This window comes from Anolis carolinensis, chromosome 1, assembly GCF_035594765.1.
Source record: "Anolis carolinensis isolate JA03-04 chromosome 1, rAnoCar3.1.pri, whole genome shotgun sequence".
In the NCBI taxonomy this organism is placed as follows: domain Eukaryota; kingdom Metazoa; phylum Chordata; class Lepidosauria; order Squamata; family Dactyloidae; genus Anolis; species Anolis carolinensis.
Window position 1 is genome coordinate 235764023 of NC_085841.1, and position 19049 is coordinate 235783071.

At 39.0% G+C, this 19049-nt stretch overlaps 1 protein-coding gene across 1 annotated transcript; it reads right to left on the minus strand.

The window, feature by feature from the left end:
• Positions 1–1080: 1080 nt before the first annotated feature.
• Positions 1081–19040, minus strand: zfp91 (ZFP91 zinc finger protein, atypical E3 ubiquitin ligase). Its single transcript, XM_008110833.3, has 12 exons — positions 18914–19040; positions 18015–18759; positions 15399–15424; positions 14190–14405; positions 13062–13098; positions 11807–11893; positions 11404–11532; positions 9932–9982; positions 8932–9010; positions 7484–7598; positions 6664–6763; positions 1081–4775 (listed from the first exon to the last, which is right to left on the minus strand). The coding sequence occupies exons 2-12, from the start codon at positions 18350–18352 to the stop codon at positions 4265–4267; spliced, it is 1689 nt and encodes a 562-aa protein (XP_008109040.1). The 5' UTR covers positions 18353–18759; positions 18914–19040; the 3' UTR covers positions 1081–4264.
• Between the last annotated feature and the right edge of the window lie 9 nt (positions 19041–19049).

Below are 19049 nucleotides of genomic sequence, written 5' to 3' on the forward strand. Positions count from 1 at the left end.
GCAATATCAGGACTAAACATGTGAAGTTCTATTTACCAAACTATTTAGGTAAGTTATTTTCACATTTATCAACTTTACATGCATCAATGTTAACATTAACGTGTTACACATGAGTGCTCACAGTTCCTTCTGGACCACTCATTGCAATTTTTTAAACAAAAGATGTATACATTAAATTCTTTCAACAAGTAGGAAAAACTACTTATTACTCGGCAAACCAGCCAATTGTAACCTGTTTTCTCAAGATGGGACAACTGAAAGGAAGATTACTTAACAACTTCCACTTCCCACATATTATTTGGTAGTGTCCTTAGTGAGCATATATACAACACGTAGCCAGAAACTCCTCAGTGATGGACCTGTACCTTTTTGAGCTCCCAGGTCAGAGAGATTACTTTGTCAACCAAGTTTCATTTTCCAAAGCTCAAAGAAGTTACTTTTTGAATTAGTATTTCCAGAAACCTCCAGCTACAGGAACAATGAAGATAGAAGCAGTACTAAGAAAACATGATGGAAAATTATAAACAGGTATCAGGATACTTCTGTAAAATTGTGTAAATGAACACGAACTGCACAACAAAAGCATCTTCTAAGAGCCCCCTAAGAGGCCTTAAAATTCTACACTGACTTGAGTGTCAAACAACTGCAAAATACAACTTGATGCCTTTTCTTTAAGCATAAAAAATGTAGGACAGGACCACATAGCTGCTTTGAGTGAGTACATTTGCCATTAAATACATGAAAAGAAATAATTGAAAAATATAGGAACTCTCCCAGAACATCATGGGATAGTAGTGTTTACTAATTAAACACCAATGTAACGATGCACTGTTTCATGAATTATATAAATGAATTCATAATTTAAATAAGGTAAAATGGTTGAGATACCCCTCAACCATCTTAGAAGCACCTTTCCTCCTGCAGTGGGCTAGTGACAAAGAGGTTGTCTTTAGTCCCAACACATGGTTGCTTCAAGCTAATTTACCAGTGGAATAGAATTACTCTAACCCGCCTCATTTAAGTAGCCTCCTTCACATTACATATTCCATATACTTAGCATGCATAATAAGACACAGAAGATTATTTTCCCCCTTTAATTATTTATTTTTGTTATGGCTTACTCAGCTTAAAGACAAGAGATGAAAAAGCAATTTCCCTTTTTATTGTTTTATTGACTTTTGTATACATAACCTTTTATCAACATGGATCACTGCCCCTCCCCCTGGCATCCCACCCCAAATCTCCATTGCTTTGTGGAAAAATTTATATGCAACAAGGCTTTTAAGCAATCAAAGACTTGTCAACTTAACCATCCTTTCACTTTAACACTAAAAAATAGGGGTGTGCCACAATGCAACACAGCTCTGTTGCCACCCAGTGGCTACTACTTCAGGTAGCTCTGCTAAGTATAGTAAATCCTGCCTTCTCTCTGGTAGGATTCACAATGCTAGTGCAGTTTTCCACCCAGGTCTCCACTGTCACCCTGGAAAACTTCTCCACAGAGTTACCGTTCACCCCCGCCCTGCCCCTGCCAAGGCTTTGTGCCATTGTTCAGAAACTATTTGAACTAGACGGACCATTTCTCACACACTAAGCATACTAAACTCCTGAGCTCCTCTTCCCATTCTGTTCTATTCTATCAATGTTCAGATAAAATTCTGAAAAAAGAATCTGTGGTCATCTGACTGGGAAAGAAGTTTGTATCAGCTCCTGAAAAAAGGGGGAAGAGATTCAAATCATCCCTAGAGTTATCAGGAAGGGATTCTAAACTTACAGAATCAATGAGTTTATAAAGAGGACAAAATTACACAACTGATTCTGTGCTGGGTTCATGTCAGATTCGTTACTGTAAACTATCCCATATTACAGTGGGAAGGAGACTCTAGCTTCAAGCTCCCAGCACCATGCTTCCTTCCCATGGGAAACGAGCTTCCTAGAAGAAAAAAAATAGTTTATTGCGAATACTATAATAATTGATTGAAGCCAAACTGCATGCGTATGGTGGGAGAGACATATAGGGAAGCAGCAGAAATGCTCCATGTAAAGACAAAAGGGTTTCAGTTCATAAATCTAAAACCAGAAATTATTCAACCTAGAGTACAAGGGGCGACCCAGTTAAACACAAAACAATGTTGCTTGAAACAAAACTGCATACAAACATACCCCAACACAGGGTGAAAAAAGAAACAAACAGAGCCATCCAGGAAAGACAGACCAGAGGCTGATGGTAACTCGCTAAGAAAGGACTTCAAGTACACTGCCAGCTCAGACTTTTCCCTGAACGATTGAAGTTCCTACAGAGGTAAAACTGAATGTGTATTATAACATCCATTTTTAGAAGTGAAATGCAGTATAGCTGAGATAGGAAGATGTTCTTCAAGCAGCACACAAAACAAACTTTCAGTTGCAAGTATTTGCCCAGTGCCAACCTTAATATAAAAAACAACCTGTATCACAGACGGCCCTTAGCTAGTTGCTAAGACACCTTCAACCAGACTGCAGAAATAGAAGGTGTGGGGTACATTAAACCCTTAGAGGGCTGCCACAGATTAAGTTCTATTACCCTCTATTGATACTGACTTTCTAGCCAAGTAAAGAAGTGTATTTGGACTCATTTTAGACAATGAAATTGCAAAATACATGACTGGGAAAATGCATAGTTAATATGAGCTTGTGGTACACGAGGTAGAGCTCTGGATTAAAAGGTACCTGTCTTTAATGATAAGCACTGCTCCAGGACAGACTGCAAAACAACCCTAGTTATGGTAAGTTCCAAGAGAAGAAAAGACTCACCCCTGGGATATAGTGACACTACAAGCTGTTAGGTAACAACCAAGGGCTCAAACAAGTTGTGACATAAGTAAATCTTTGAAAAGTCACACAGCTTCCCACATTCTGCCCAAAATGCAAGTCATCTTTCACCTTCTGGAGACACTCAAACCATCAATTTCACAGAAACAAGATGGTCTGTGTCTACACGCAAACATTAGCTGCATTACTGAGGAAAGCTGGAATGGACACTAGCTGATGCCAGTTTTGCTTCCGAATGTGTTTTCAAGGATGGAACTAGAATGTTTTAAAGGCAGAATATATCAGAGGGCAGCTGTCATGCTGTTTAGCAGTTAATATTACTTCCTTAAGAAAAAGTTTTCTGCTTACTCATCAAGGTTAGAGTAAAACACAAAACTAACAATACAACATACAGAAGGAAACATTAGACAAGTTGGGGATGAACGATGAAAAAAGGTCAAATCTTTAAAGCAGATGTCACCCCTTCACAAAGAAATCCTTTTCCAGCAAACAACTCATGATGAAGCAAACAGGAGCTTCACTGTACGGTCTACACTGTTCCATGAATTTTTCACTTTAGGTGAGGGCAGTTCCTAAGTGTGATTAGCTGAAGAAGCTGATTCCATTTTATACTCTTTACTAAGGACTTTCAAATTTGGAAGAAAATCCCTCCTGGACAGCAACTAAAACAATTTTTTAAAAAAGCAAATAAATAAAGAATTTGTTATCACAACTTAAAAACAAGACATGTTCAAAGTGCAAGTTTTTTTACAAGCCTAGCACCCATTCTCTCTGCCTCTCCCATACAGAACCTTTGCAGCCAGAGCAACTGTACAAAATAATGGCACTCCTCTTTGAAAAGGTGAGCACCAGAGTGCCAGTATTCCCTCTCTTTCCTTACCAAAGCAGAAGGAATGATGCAGGGGGAAAGGAATTGTGGGGGGGGGGGGGGAATGGGAAAGGTATATGCTGTTTTACAGCTCATCCTGCTGAGGGGTTCTAAAGTGCCAAGCTATATTCCCAAGCCCTAGAGGGAAACAGAAGAGCCTGCAAGGGTCACAATTCAGTAATGCATAGAACAGGTTGATGCAACTGGAGGAGCATAGGGAGGTTCTGAGAAAGATACTGGTCCAGAGTACAAACATCTTTAATCTTGCAACGATGTCAAGAAGCAGGAGGTCTGCTTGCTTTGGGAGGGCAGGGAGAGGGATAGGCTCTGGCTGCATCCCTCCACTGCATTGCAATAATTCTTTTGCTTTGCCAGTCTGTGTAAAGGCAACTTTCCTCTCTAACAAGGGTACTGGGAAAGCATGTGTAGTGATTCATTCTGGAAGGGGGGCTGAAGGGGAGCAGGCCCTTTAGTAATATTTGAGTAGTTTAATTTTTAAGTCCATCTATGTTGAATAAATTTTCCCCAATTCATTCTTTTAAATACAAGTCCATGTTGTCCCAACACACATGTGCTCCTTTCCTACTAAGGTCCTGCAGAATCAGAATCCTCAATTAGCACTTCAGTGGTAGCCCCAAGGATTTCCGGGTTCATGACCAGCCCTTCTGCATTCTCGCCACTAGCGCTGCCAACAAAAATCTTGCCATCAGCCATCAGGTTGACCTGGTTGCCTTCGTCACAGTATGTCTTAGGCATCCCGTCAGGGTTCAGCAGTAGACACTCTCCAGGAGTGGTGTTTTCAAGGGGGTCGGGAAGAAGGGGAAGCCCCTGGTTGTCACTGGGCTGGACAATGGATTCTGGGCTGGTACCCAGAATGTCAGTGCTGGTGATGAGGGCCCCTGCATTGGCTGCCAGTGCTTCAGCAATAAGCACTTCCGGGTGACTCTTGGCCTTATGTGCTACAACACTGTCCTTCTTCTCAAACTTCTTTCCACAGATATTGCAAGAAAACTGATAAAAGGTATCTGCATCATGCTTTTTCATGTGCCAGTTCAAGGAGGCTTTCTGCCGGCAGGTGAACCCACAGATCTCGCATCTAAAAAACAAAGGGGTGGGTAAAAGAGGGAAAGATAATGCATGGATTTCAATTTTTCTGCTACATCTTATATCACAAGATCTCAAGTGTATAAATAAAATAAAATGTAAAATATTTTTTTTAAATTTAAAATAGCAAGAATAATTTAAACAGTCTAAAAATAGAACAATACAAACAAGGTGCTGAAAGAGTGGGAGAAAATGGAAAAATGTTTTAAGGAATATGTCTTACTACAGGAAGTATAGGAAATTTATATCAATAAATAAAATATGAACAGGGAATTTATATAAATAGCAAGTAACTATAGAAAAGGGACTAAAAATCTCAAAAGTTCAAAAGTTAGATGAAATAAGGAAGTACTAGTAATATCTGTGAACAAAAATAAATATTAAGTAATTAAGTATTCTTTTCACCAAATGAAAAATTAAAGAAGAACCACAATCTAAAAGGGAAGGTAGGAAATCCAAACAAGTCACTGACATAGTGTCTTTATTTTTATTATTTGATTGCACAGTACAGTCTCACTTATCCAACATTCCATATTATCCAACGCACTCTGGCTTTTAGTAGTCAATGTTTTCAATATATTGCGATGTTTTGGGGCTAAATTAGTAAATACAATAATTACTACATAATGTTACCATATACTGAACTGCTTTTTCTGTCGATTTGTTGTAAAAAATGATGTTTTGGTGCTTAATTTGTAAAATCATAACATCATTTGACATTTAATAGGCTTTTCCTTAATGCCTCCTTATTATCCAACATTTTCACTTATCCAACGTTCTACCAGCCCATTTATGTTGGATAAGCGAGACTCTGCTGTATTATGTTACTTTTGTTTGGTTTAAGAGTGTCATTTTAGATGATGAATGTATTTTGTTGAAACTTAAGAAAATATTAAAAAAAATATAACAATTTGAAACAAGCTAAAAGCCAAGTACCTGCACAAAACCTAACGAAGTGTTTAGACCAGGCCTCTTCAGCCTCCAGTTGTTTGGGGCTCCAAGTTCCAGAAGCCCTAGCTAACTTGTTCAATTGTCAATAATTCTGGGAATTGGAGGCTTAAACATTTGAAGGGCAGCAGGTTGAAGAGGCCTGTGGTTTAGACCCCAAAACATTCAATTAAAAACCAGTATTGTATATTGGTGAGGGAAATAAGTCAATGTTGGGCTTTTAATGATAGAGATAGATCCAAAAAATACTCTTAGGGGACATATCTAGTTTTTTGAAGGAAGTATAAAGTCATTCAGGGCAAGTTACTTGCCAGCTTCCAGACCCAGGAATGGCCAATACATAGACCCTTAATCTTACTGGGATTGAGTTTCAATTTACCAGTCCTCATTCAAAAAATTAAGGGATCCAGACACTTGTCAGCACCTGGACAGCCACAACTGAATCAAATAACAAGAGGAAATAAGAGCAGAATGTCATCAACATATTGAGGTCACTCAATTGTGACCTCACCCACCAGATCTTTATAGATATTAAACAGTTTGTGGGATACAATGGAACCCCCTGGCACCCCCAGCTATAGAGCTATGAATCTAAACAAGAATCTCCTCAAGCCACTTTCTGGAATCAGCTCTGCAAACCGGAGTCAAGCAATTGTAACACAATGCCTCCTACCACTATCCCAAAGAACTGCTTGTATTTTATACTCTTTTATGTTTTTTTATACACAAAAACAAATGTTTAATGGTACCAAAAACACCAAGAGAATCCAGAAGACATCCAAGTACCACCCCCTTATGTTTCTTGGTCAGCATATCTAAGACTATTTCAGTTTGCAATATGCAGAAGAAACAGAATTAAACACAGACAGGAGATACACTGCCTTGCTTTCTCAGGAAAGGTAGCAGCAAAACAAGAACAAAACCCTACTCACTGTAGTGGCTTCTCTCCTGTGTGGATCATTCGATGTACTGCTAGATTGTGTGAACTCTTGAAAGCACGGGCACAATATTCACAGATGTAATCCCTTTGATCTGTAAAGCAACACAAAATAATTTAGTCAGATCCACAAGCACACAATTGAAAATTGAAAATATTTTAAAGGAGTGATGTAACTTTTTAACAATCACAAGGAAATATTTCTCACTTTCAAATTTGAAAATATTTAGAAGTCTATCAAGTGTCAACATGCCTATATTTGTTTCCAAGCCATTCATTTTTAATACATTCTAACCTTTCTTCTTCTGCAAACTCTACACTAAAGGGATAATTATACAATACTCATTAACAATGTTCCATGGTTTACATACTGTGCTAAACCATAGGCAAACAGAAAAGCTCCACATGTCCATTTTAAATTGTTAGTAGAACCACTACTGACTCTTCACTACAAACATTATACATTATTCTTATATAAAATGTATGCCATATACATTTAGAAAGAATTATGTGCATACTTTCACATACTCCTTCGGAACATTTTCTGTGTCATATAGTAACCCTATCATTAGGATTTTTTTGGCAAGAAAAACTTTAGTTTTTAAGAAGTTGTTCCTCTTAAGATAGTTGGATCCTCAGCACTGATCACCATCATGGAAGCACTCATTTTCCTCCCTATTTTTCCACATCTTGTTGTGCTACAACCTGGAATTGAAATGGGTTCCTTTGGTTTAAGTGGTTTAAGAATGTGTGGGGTTAGGGACCAGGATTAGATAAAATGAAAAGTGTGTGCTTTGATCTACAATCCATATTACCTGTGTGGTGTTTGGCATGACGCAAAAGCTGCTTCTGGAGCCGGAACAATCGCCCACATGAAGGATGAGGACAGACATATTTCTTTTTCAACAGATGCTGATATTTGATGTGATGCTGAAAACAAAGTAATTTCAGGCTGACAAATTATAAATACACCATTAAAAAGCTGTTAAAATTAAACCCTGCATTCAAATAGCTAATCTCAATGCCCTGATTTAAACATATTTAGAACAATGATACACCCCAAAATCATTACTAGCAATTTCTTATATCTTGTAAAATATATATATATAAAATACTGAGTTTACAATTTGTGGTTTCACGAATGACTGAAAAAAGATACAAAGATGAAGGGATAATTGTATTTTCTCTGTATTTATGCTTTCACTCAGAACTGTTTTGGGGTTTTGTTTTGTTTTACAAAAAGACAGTATTATTTCAAATAAGAATAATTTCAATCAGAGCTCAAACAGCATCTTGCTATTGTTAAAAAACAGAGACCTATGAAAGTATGCAAAGATTTTATAAGTATGTAAAGATTCCCAGAATCCCTTTACAAAATATAACAACTTTAATAAGGGAAAGGGAGGGGGGGTAGAAAAATTAAAGGCCTAAGCAGATCTTTGGATCTGACTATGAGGAGACTGTCAGTATTTTGGTATAGACATTTTCAGCAATGCACTGGGGCAAAAACCATCGCCAAATAGATCAAAAATAGAGTTTAAAGTGAAAACATTGAAACACTACAGATTCAAAGCATTGTGCAGTAATTTAGATATAAAGGGAAGAAAAAATGGGCGATAGATCAAGGAGAGGAATGGGCTAAAGGATATTTTTAAATGGAAACAATTACATGCATGTATGATGAACAAAAAGAGCAATAATAAAAACATTGGTTATGTAGGAAAAAGGATGAATAATGGTAGGAGAAACAACAACCCAAACTGACAGGCTCAAGCAGGTGTGGAATAGGTGAGAGCAAGGGTCCCCAAACTAAGTCCCACGAGCCAGATGCAGCTCTCCAAGGTCCTTTACCCGCCCCCTGTCCTAAACTTTGGACTTAGGGTCACCCTAAATCTGAAACAACTTGAAGTCACACAAGAACAACACTAACTATTTTGAAATACTGGTAAGTTTATGTTTGTTAAAATGGTTCTTCATTTTAAATATTGTATTGTTCTTTCTTTTTCTGTGCAATGTGCATAGGAATTGGTTCATGTTTATCAAACTATAGTCTGATGCCTGGGGAATCGTGTACCAGCCCTCTGCTTAAAATGTTTGGGTTAGAGGATGATAGGATAGCCAACTCAAATGCTTGCCACATATGTATCACAGATGTGGAGATGCTTATCCAGCTTGATTCATAATGGACAAAGCAGCCAAGTCCTTTAATCTCCTTGAGAAATTACACAATTGAACACAAACTGTTTGCTACTACAATTCTCACTTGTAGATAGCGAGGGTGTGCAAGAACTGTGCCACATCCTTCCATCTCACAGCGTACATATTGTATTGGAGGCTTCTTCCTAGAAAAAAAGGAACAGGAGAGAAAAGAGATAAGGAAAGGGTATGCTAAGATAACCAATGTATGTTACCTGATAGACTAATGAGGATGGCTTTTGTCTACAGTACTGTGAAAAATACAATGTCACCTTAATTTGTCAAGAGCCATGTCCAAATACTTTCCCATAAAGTTTTAAGGATATCATAGAATGATCAAGTCAATATAATTTTGAAAATCCATTGCAGAATTTGGTCCAAAACCACTCTAGTATTAATCCTTTTGGATAGGAGTTTTAAAGGAATGATTTGTCATTTAGAAGCAACCCAGAAGCAACTTTTCAGAACATCAAGCATAAAAAAATCAGTAACACAAGACTACCATTATCTCTTTCAAAACAACCATCTACAGATAGGTCTAAGACACAAATATTTCTTGTATTCAGCATAACTGATGCTTTGTTTTTAAATGCAGATATTATTTTACAACTACTATATATGGACATCTTGACTAAGTTTCCATAATTAGATAAATGTTAAAACAATGTATTCCAAAACCTCATCTTTACTGAACATACAATCAGAATGAGATGTAGATAAAGCACAGAAAGAATGTGAACCAAGATTGGAACTTCAATTTTTATCAAACAGACCACAATAAAAAGGTGGAGCTGGCAACCTCAAAGCAAGACTGTAACACAATTTTATTTTTTCAGTCTTATTAGACAACACGTTCATTACTACTCCTAGCAGTCAGCAACAGCAGGGGAACGATACTGATAGGCATATACTGCTTGCTCTCCTAAGTTATACTACCACTTATTGGAAAGAGGCACATTATCCCATTTTATAGCTGAAAAACTAAAACCACAGTATCTTTAAATGGCCACTATACAGTAGTCACTTTGTACTATATTGATTAAGTGAGAAAGACAAAAAGGATTCACCTCCTTTTTGGAAGTCGTGGGCTCTTGTCATCTTTTCTTCTCCTTCCTCTCCTAGGACATGACAGAAAAAAAATAAAAAGCTAAAAGACAATACTGCATACCTGCAGCTGTGAAAGCAAACATACATACACTAGTGCAAATAGTTTCAGAATAGGAACTAGTGATTCTTACACAAAGCATTTTTGGGCTGATCGGACCTAATCAGTAAAAGTTCTGACCTGTTCAAAACTCACTTCAACATAACCAACATTCAAGTAAAATTGGAAAGAGTACTGAGGATCCAGCTATTAATTGCAATAAAAGCAGATCTTTCACCAAGTCTTTTATCTTCTTTTCCAACTATCTCTATAATAAAAATGGAATACCTTTCATGCAAAAGCAGGAAAAAAACTTTACAAATGTATGTGGCATGCAAAGTAATTCAGAATAAAATTTAAATGATGATGCCAAGGAAAGGGGCAACCTGGCAGTTCCTAATGTCAAATTACACTATATAACTAATTTGAAAAAAAATTATGTTCCTGGTTTGAAAATGTAATTCCTATTTAATTGTGCAGTACTTACTTTGAAAATAGTTATTATACTCCAGAAACTTTGTTTTTGTGGCTACCACAAGCTATGTTGAAGTGTTTTAGACTCGATGAGATATTCATTGAAAAACTATAGGAAAATGTGCTGCAGGATGTCCCGCAAAAACAATGTTTTTGCAGTTTAATGAACTTTTTCCATGTTTATATGACAGAACCAATTAGGAAATGATATAGATAATCCAGGAACAAAAATCGTGTTACATAGTGTTATATTACAAGGCCTGTTGTTTTGTATGTCTGGAAAAAGGGAGACTCTTAGAACTTTAAAGTCATAAATTAAAATTTGAATGGCATGTTGAATTTTAAAATCATTGTAGAAAGAAAAGCTATCCTATGAATTTGGTATAGGTACAAGCACAGACTTTTTCATAATATATTATTAGCCAGTTCACTGCAGCGTTTTTTAAAAAGGATAGAATTAGAAATAGTTAATTTATGAACATATTTTGTATTCTGAACAGAAAGCCAGCAATTTAAATCAAGAAATAATTCTTAAGGAAATATCTTCACTGGTTTGCTCATATGTGACTTAAAGACATATTTTATCAAGATAAGAGAAAAGCAGCCATTGAGTTTTAAGAAAATGAGTGTTAATTAGAGCTATGCAACAATGATGACTATTGAATTAAAAAGTGATAAATAGCTTTTGAAACTAAAGATAGAAAATGACCCTGTAAAAGTACATGGTACGGGAGGCCAAACTTTTGGGAATGAGAAAAAACGTAGTTCAAAGATATAAAATTTACTTTGTTTAGTAATTTTTTTTAAAAAAAAACCTGTGTATCTGAATAAGAGTTTCTCTAAATCACTTGCATGGACTTCGGCTTCATCTGGAATCTTGATTGCACTGAGCATTACATACAGAGACAGAACAGTACTCACTTCCTAGGTGGATCCTCATCTTCCTGAAATTCACTTTCTTCTTTGACTTCTACCTCCACTTTAATCTCTTTCTGTTTCTCTTTTTCTTCTTTTCCCTTCCCAGATTTTTTCCTTTGCTTTGGAATTTCCCTGTAAATACAGACACCACATGTTTGCATCCTTAAGGAAATCTTTCCTCTACAAATCCAGTCTGAGCATTTCTCAATAAGGATTTTGAGATATTTAAGTCTCTGATGTTCACAAGTCCTGTAATTAAAAGGTACATATATGCCTGACCTTAATTTAAAAACAAAAACAACAGTCCAGATGCTTGCGATGGAGAGATTTTAATACTGTGTGTATTTACTATGAATTACAATGAGAAGACAATCTCTCTGAGCCTGGAAAATAGAAGATATAGCACCTGTCTAAATGGGGTTTATAAGTTTCATCCCTGGGATCATCTTTGAAGGGAACTTCTTCTTCACTGATGAGCATTTCCTCTTCATCACTAGAGGAGGAAGAAAAGGGAAATTCTTGATACATCAATGTATTCCTCGACAAAGAAATTCACAGTATAAACACTGCACTCTTCTTCTGTGTCTTACACAGACTATTATGCAAACTGAACAAAAGGCAGTATTGTGCGAAGAAGCAGATTCAATACAGAACATGTAACAAAAGATGACATACTATTTGTGTGTCAGAAACTGTTTAAAATATCATTGCAAACATGAACACCTCTAAATCAACAGGTATTGATTCTAAAATTGTTTCTGTGGCAACTTGCTCATTTTAGACTACATTACCAAGTTTCAGCTTAAATCTAGAAAAAGTCCTTTAAATAAAGCAGGAAGTTATTTCCAGATTTTGAAAACAATCATGGGCAAATGGCACACATCCCTTTAAAATTACAGAGTTGTCTTAGAGGACATAGAAAATTCTTAGAGAGGATACCTCTATAACAGTGGTTCTCAACCTGGGGTCCCCAGATGATTTTGACCTACAACTCCCAGAAATCCCAGCCAGTTTACCAGCTGTTAGGATTTCTGGGAGTTGATGGCCAAAAACATCTGGGACCCCAGGTTGAGAACCACTGTGCTCTATAAGAATGTTTTGGTCCTTCAACACATTCCATGGTAGCTTTTGGTGGACCATAAAAGATATATTTGTTAGATGTGGAAAGCACAACCCCAGGTATTGGTCATACTGTAATCCCAAGGTTCCCCCATTGAGAAAGACTGCTATTACCATAAAGAAAGAGAAATCTGGTGTAAGCTTAAAACTGATCAAATGAACTGAATCTTTCTGACAATTCTGACTCCCATAGCAATTTCTGACATTAGAGAAAAATCATTGCCACAGATTATAAAGGTGCATCATAAAACACACTGCCATTAAAATTTAAATTTCTGAAGCAGCAGCATACAACTCATGGTAGCCATGGATCCATACCCATCTGACTCAATTATTTGAAAAACAACATGAGTGACTACAGTAATATCTTGGCCGGGGGGGGGGGGGGGGGGTCATCTTTCAGGTTCATTGTCCAGTATGCTGAAAACTTAACATTTGACTCATTCTATACAATTTAACAACCAAATGCTCTGCAAAATATTTGTTATACTATAGCACTATTTCAGATAGTCATATGAAGGCTTTTAATTAGATCTTCTTACCTAATTCCAGTTGGAGATGAATGCTCTTCTGTGACTTCTAAAAAAGAAAAACTTCTTTAGTAATACATAAACGTATAGACAGATTAGCTTGCTTCTAGAGATGTGTGCGAAATTCTTTCCTTCGTTTCCTTTGTGCTATCGTTTCGTTTCGACCATTTGTCTACACAAAACAAATGACATTTTCGTAGGAAATGAGAGGCGACACAAAAATAAAAGTCGCACATTCATCGTGCTTGCTTTCGTTTTTCTTTCATTTTGACCCCCTAACAATAAGCAGGTATTGACAGAGGGCTGCTTTCCCATTACAGCTGATGTGTACCAATGGGTGTTAATAATATTAATATAAATAACAACAGTTACTCTGGTACCATAAGCTGCATCAGGAAGAGGAGTGCCTCCCAATTACATCCGATGTGTATCAATGGGTCTTCATAGTAACATTTATATTAAGAACAATAGTACTCTGGGGAAGACCCAAACGTTTTAAAAGTTGGTGGGCTAAAAGGGGTCGAAATGTCCTCCATGTGTGGCGATCACCCCTCTAGGCCAAAATCCGAGCTGGGGGGGAGGGGGGGGAGTGAGCCCTCCCATTGCAGCTAATGGTCTGAAAATTTGAGTTTTTTCATAAGCCAGACGAAAACTTGTGTCGATAGACAGCCCATTTTCGTTAGCGGACACAAATACTAAAATGAGATGACACAAATGAAACTACACAAAACGAGCAGCAATTCTATACAAATGCACACCTCTACTTGCTTCTTAGAGCTTGCAATGTATCAGTACAGTGAAATATAAAAACAATATATCATCTGCACTTACTCAAACTGGTTAAATAGTTCAAAACTATTATCAATTTCCTACAATAGAAACAAACATGGAAATCACCCACCCAAAATATATGGGTATCCATGGCAATAAAATGTTTGTTGCCCCAATGAACTGTTTCTGTTTTAACTATTGAACTATACTAGCATACTAATGGTTCAACATATTTAATGACAGAAAACTTTACAGCATAAATAACACAACTTTAGTGTTTAAGAGCTCCCCCTTAGAAATGATACGTTTTACATTCACCCACTGAAAATAGCAACATTTTTATTTTTCAGTGGCTAAAAGCCGCCGTACCAAATTCTAGTTGTTCTGCATTTGGTTCTGATTTGCAGATGAGCTGTAGTGACCCAGTCTTGGATCTAGAACTCCGTGAATTTTCTGCATCACACTGATTAATAGCAGCAGCTGCCCTGTTGCTACGCCAGCCCCGACTGGGTCTAGCTGAGCTGACTGGGATTCCAGTAGCAATAACAGTGGAGACTTCTTCCTCTTCTGTCTCTTCTTTGGGATCTGCAATATACATATAAATATTGGAATATCTCCATCAAGTAGGGAGTCCTCTGTGTGTGTGTCCCCTCACCCTGTGTCGCCCCCATGCTCAAAAGGCAAATCTATCTCATCCATTGTCTCCACAAAATTTAATTGAATGGTGCTAGAGTTATACTTATATCTAAACTATCCTCTTTGAAAGGGCAAAAAAAGATGGAAATTGAACTAAAATTTAAAATATAATTCAAAAATCAGATAACATAGTAATGCATCGTGCTATGAAGCTGGAAGTCATTTCAGGACTGCAAGGAGACAGTACATAACATAAACCTGGATTAATTCATGGAATCCACTGCCATGAACAATTTTGCTAGCTACAGTCATTTGTTTTTTATAGAACTAAACAAGTTCCTATCACCATGATTTCACATGACAACTAACAATGAAACCATCGCCCAAACACGATACTTCTTGATTACCAAACACTGTGAATAAATGACACTCATCACCAGTGCTGGATTTAGGACAAATGAGACCTGTGCTAGTTAAGTCATATGGCCCTTGACTTGGGCCCTGAAGGGGGTGGGCCCAGTAGGCCTACACTGCCACTTTGTGGCACACTTCCATAGACTATCAACTCAATCATTATGGCTGAAATCACTCCAAAACAGAACACCTTCAAAGTTAGAATTTATTTATTTATTTATTACAACATTTATATCCCGCCCTTCTCACCCGACAGGGGACTCAGGGCGGCTTACAATAAAACACACATATAAAAATTGTACAATACACTATAAATCAGATTAAAAATTATTTGCTTACATCAACATTCATAAACACATTCTAAAATACAAATGGAATTGCACCACATAAGCAAAATCCATCATAATAGGCCCCCCTGCTGGCCTATGCTCATGTATAGATGGTTGTTCCCTTAATTGATTAGGGATTTTTATTAAGCAGACATTTAGTCTACCAATACTTTATTTTTTATGAACCTTCAGGTCTTACCTTTGATTGCAGCTTTATCTGAATATCTGAAATAAAAGTTGAAGACAAAACATGAATTTCTGTGTAGCCACAAGCATGAAAAATAACACTCACTCTAAGCACTGTAACAGCTTTGGCAACACGATGAAAAGTTTTAAAAGTTAACTCATTAGACTAGCAAGTGTCATAGGGAGCATCTTCACTGTAGAATGAATGTGGTTATTGACAGCACTTTAAATGCCATGACTCAATACTATGGAATCAAGGGAATTCTAGCTAGTAAGGCAGCAGCATTTTTTTGGCAGAGGAGCTTGTAAAACTACAACTCCCATGACTCCAAAATACTGGGCCATGATAATGAAAGTGGTGTCAAACCATATTCATTCTTCAGTGTAGACTATAGGGATGAAAATGCTAGACTAGGGATAGAGTGACCATATTCAAATCCCTAGTGAGCCATAAAACTCAATTTGATCAAATCGCTACATCAGAACCAATCTGCCAAAAGTTCTCATGAAAACAATATTAAAAAGGAACAATTTATGCCATCTCAGATATTTCAGGCTAATTCTAACACCAGTGTCAATAATACACAACACTGATAGCAAGAGTTTAGGATACACTAGGCCAGTGGTTCTCAACCTTTAGACCTCCAGGTGTTTTGGTCTTCAGCGCAGACAATTCCTAACACCTGGTAAACTGGCTGGGATTTCTGGGAGTTGAAGTCAAAAACACCTGAAAGGTTGAGGATCAAACCACTGCACGAAGAGCTTAAATATGGTAGTTCTCCATTGTTAAATACACAGTCATGGTGTCTCACAAGTACGAATTTAAATTGTTTCACTTTAGCTACAAGGCTTGGAGTACTTAGGGTTGTTCAGCATCCTTGTTTCACTATATACCTTTTGAGAGAAAAATGACACTATTAACTGAATACAGCAGCAGGACACCTAGCTGATTCTGTCATAGTGCTTATTGAGAACAGTACAAAGAAAGATGCTGGAAGGGCATGTGCATGGTACTTAACACTAGGCTCAATATAATGGCATGCAGTTACCGTATTCTTTTGGACTCCAAAAATATACAAGATGGTTATTTTTTTGGTGTGCTGGTATTTAGATTGGCCCTATGGGAAACAAACAGCCCTAAATCTATATTATTGTTACTATTATATCCTGCTTTTCTCTCTCAAGGTGGCTCAATGCACTTGGTTCAACATAACTACAGAAAGTCCACTGAATCAACCAAGGAACAATAAAAATGTTGGGTTGCGGTGAGTTTTCCAGGCTGTATGGCCATGTTCGGAAGCATTCTTTCCTGACATTTCACCTGCATCAATAGCAAGCATACACAGAGGTTGTGAGTATATTGGAAATTAGACAAGGGAGATTTATATATCTGTGGAAGGTCCAGAGTGGGAGAAAGAACTCTTGTCTGTTGGAGGTAGGTGTGAATGTTGCAGTTGATCACCTTGAATGGCATTGACTAGCCTTGCAGCTTCAAAGCTTGGCTGATCCCTGCCTGGGGAATCCTTTGTTAGGAGGTGTTAGCTGTCCCTGATCGTTTCATGCCTGAAATTACCCTGTCCTCTGAGTGTTGTTCTTTATTTACTGTCCTGATTTTAGAGTTTTTAAATACTAGTAGTCAGATTTTGTTCATTTTCATGGTTTCCTCCTTTTTGTTGAAATTGTTCACATGCTTGTAGATTTCAATGGCTTCTCTGTGTAGTCTGACATGATGGTTGTTAGAGTGGTCCAGCATTTCTGTGTTCTCAAGTCTTGGTTCTTCAAGTGCTCTGCTATGGCTGACTTCTCTGGTTGGATGAGTCTGCAGTGCCTTTCATTCCTTGATTCATGTTTGCACAATGCTGCATTTGGTGGTCCCTATGTAGACTTGTCAACTCCTGCGTGGTATCTGGTAGACTCTTGCAGAGGTGAGAGGATCCCCCTTGTCCTTTATTGGATTTTCTTAGTGGGTCTGGAGATAGTTTGTAGGTTGTGTTTATTCATCAGCTTCCCTGTGCAGTCAGTGCTTCCCTTTATGTATGGTACAATACATCAGTAAATAAAGAACACCACTCAGAAAACAGAGAAATTCCAGACATTCATCAGGGCCAGCTAACACCTCCCAACAAAGGATTCTCCCAGGCAAGAAGCAGCCAGACCTTGAAGCTGAAAAGCTATTCCATGCTAATCAAGGTGGCCAATTGAAACATTCACACCAGCCTCAAACAGACAAGAGTTCTTTCTCCCACCCTGAACATTCCATATATATATAAACCTACCTTGCTTAGTTTCCGACAGGCCTCACAACCTGTGAGGGAAAGAATGCTTCTGGAACATGGCCATACAGCCTTAAGTGGCTGAGGGGGGAAAGGAAAGGGCACGAGGCTGTTGGGAATGGTGGGAGCTGAAGCCCAAAACACCGGGGGGGGGGGGGGGGCAAGTTTGCCCAGACCTGCTACAGTATCATAGGAGTTGTGGTATTAGATGATTTTGAGCCTCCCTAAACTCCCAACACCAGGACCCCATAGCATGGAGAGAGAAAGAGAGACAGAGAGTTAAATTGGGGTCAAAGGGCATTTATTTCCCATGCAGCAGGTGGGCCATTTCACAGCGGGGACAGGCCTGCACTTACGAGGCACGCGGGGTCCCTTTCCTTGGGGCGTCGCTGGGCGTCGGTTGGGCTCCAGTCCCGGTCGGGGTTCCCTCAGGCTCGTGGCGACGCCGGCGGGGATACTCGGCCTTCCTTCGGCGGGAGGCGGCGGCGGCAGCAGCGGCGGCGGCAGCCCGTCCACGCTCGCGGCCTCCTCGGAGCACCCGGGTGCCGCTGGACTCCTCCCTGGGCGGGGGTCGGCGGCGGCTGTGGGCGGTGGGAGGCGCGGCCTGCTTCTCTTCCTCCCTCTCTTCCGTTGGTGGCGGCTGTTCTTGCGCCTCCCCGTCTTGGCTCTCCGCCGGCTCGGAGGCCCCCGGCATCAGAGCAGTTGGCGGAGGGCGACTCCTGCCAGCAACGGCGACCGGCGCTCAGCCCGCGCCTCCAATGAAAAACGGGTTCAGGGAGCAGGCACGAATTGAGGCCCTCCAACCGGGAGAGGAGATGTAAGACACACACCCCACCCTTAGCCGCAGCCCACCAATCAGAGCCTGAGCTTTGCGAAGAACTTGGCCAATCAACGGGCGAGTCCCCTCATGCGCGAGCACGAGAGAAAGAGGGGCGCGCGCGCTGTCGAAAATCCTGGCCGTGGCGCGCGCGACGGGGGTGGGGGGAGACTGAGCCCGCTTGGACAGTTCGTTATGTTTCTCTCGAGCGTGCGCGCGCCTCGGAGTGAAAGTGCTTCGCCTCGCCTCCGCGCTGTTGCCCTTGACGTAGAGCTTGAAGCTGCCTAATAATAATAATAAATGTCCTTTTAAAAGGCGCTCCTTCCCCTCCCTCACACAAAACAACACTGACCTCCGTAGCTTGGCCGAAGCCGAAATTCTTCAGCCTCTTGGTTTCAAAAAGGGGGGGAAAAACAACAAACACAACGAGCCCAGTACCTTCCAAAGCCTCTTCTTTCTTTTTCACACTGTCCGGAGTTTGAAGTTCAGAGGAGGTTTACAAAAAAAAAAAACATTGCAGCTTCTCCTTTAAGAAAAAAAAAAAAGCCCAGCCGAGTGGCGGGTGAAAGTCGGC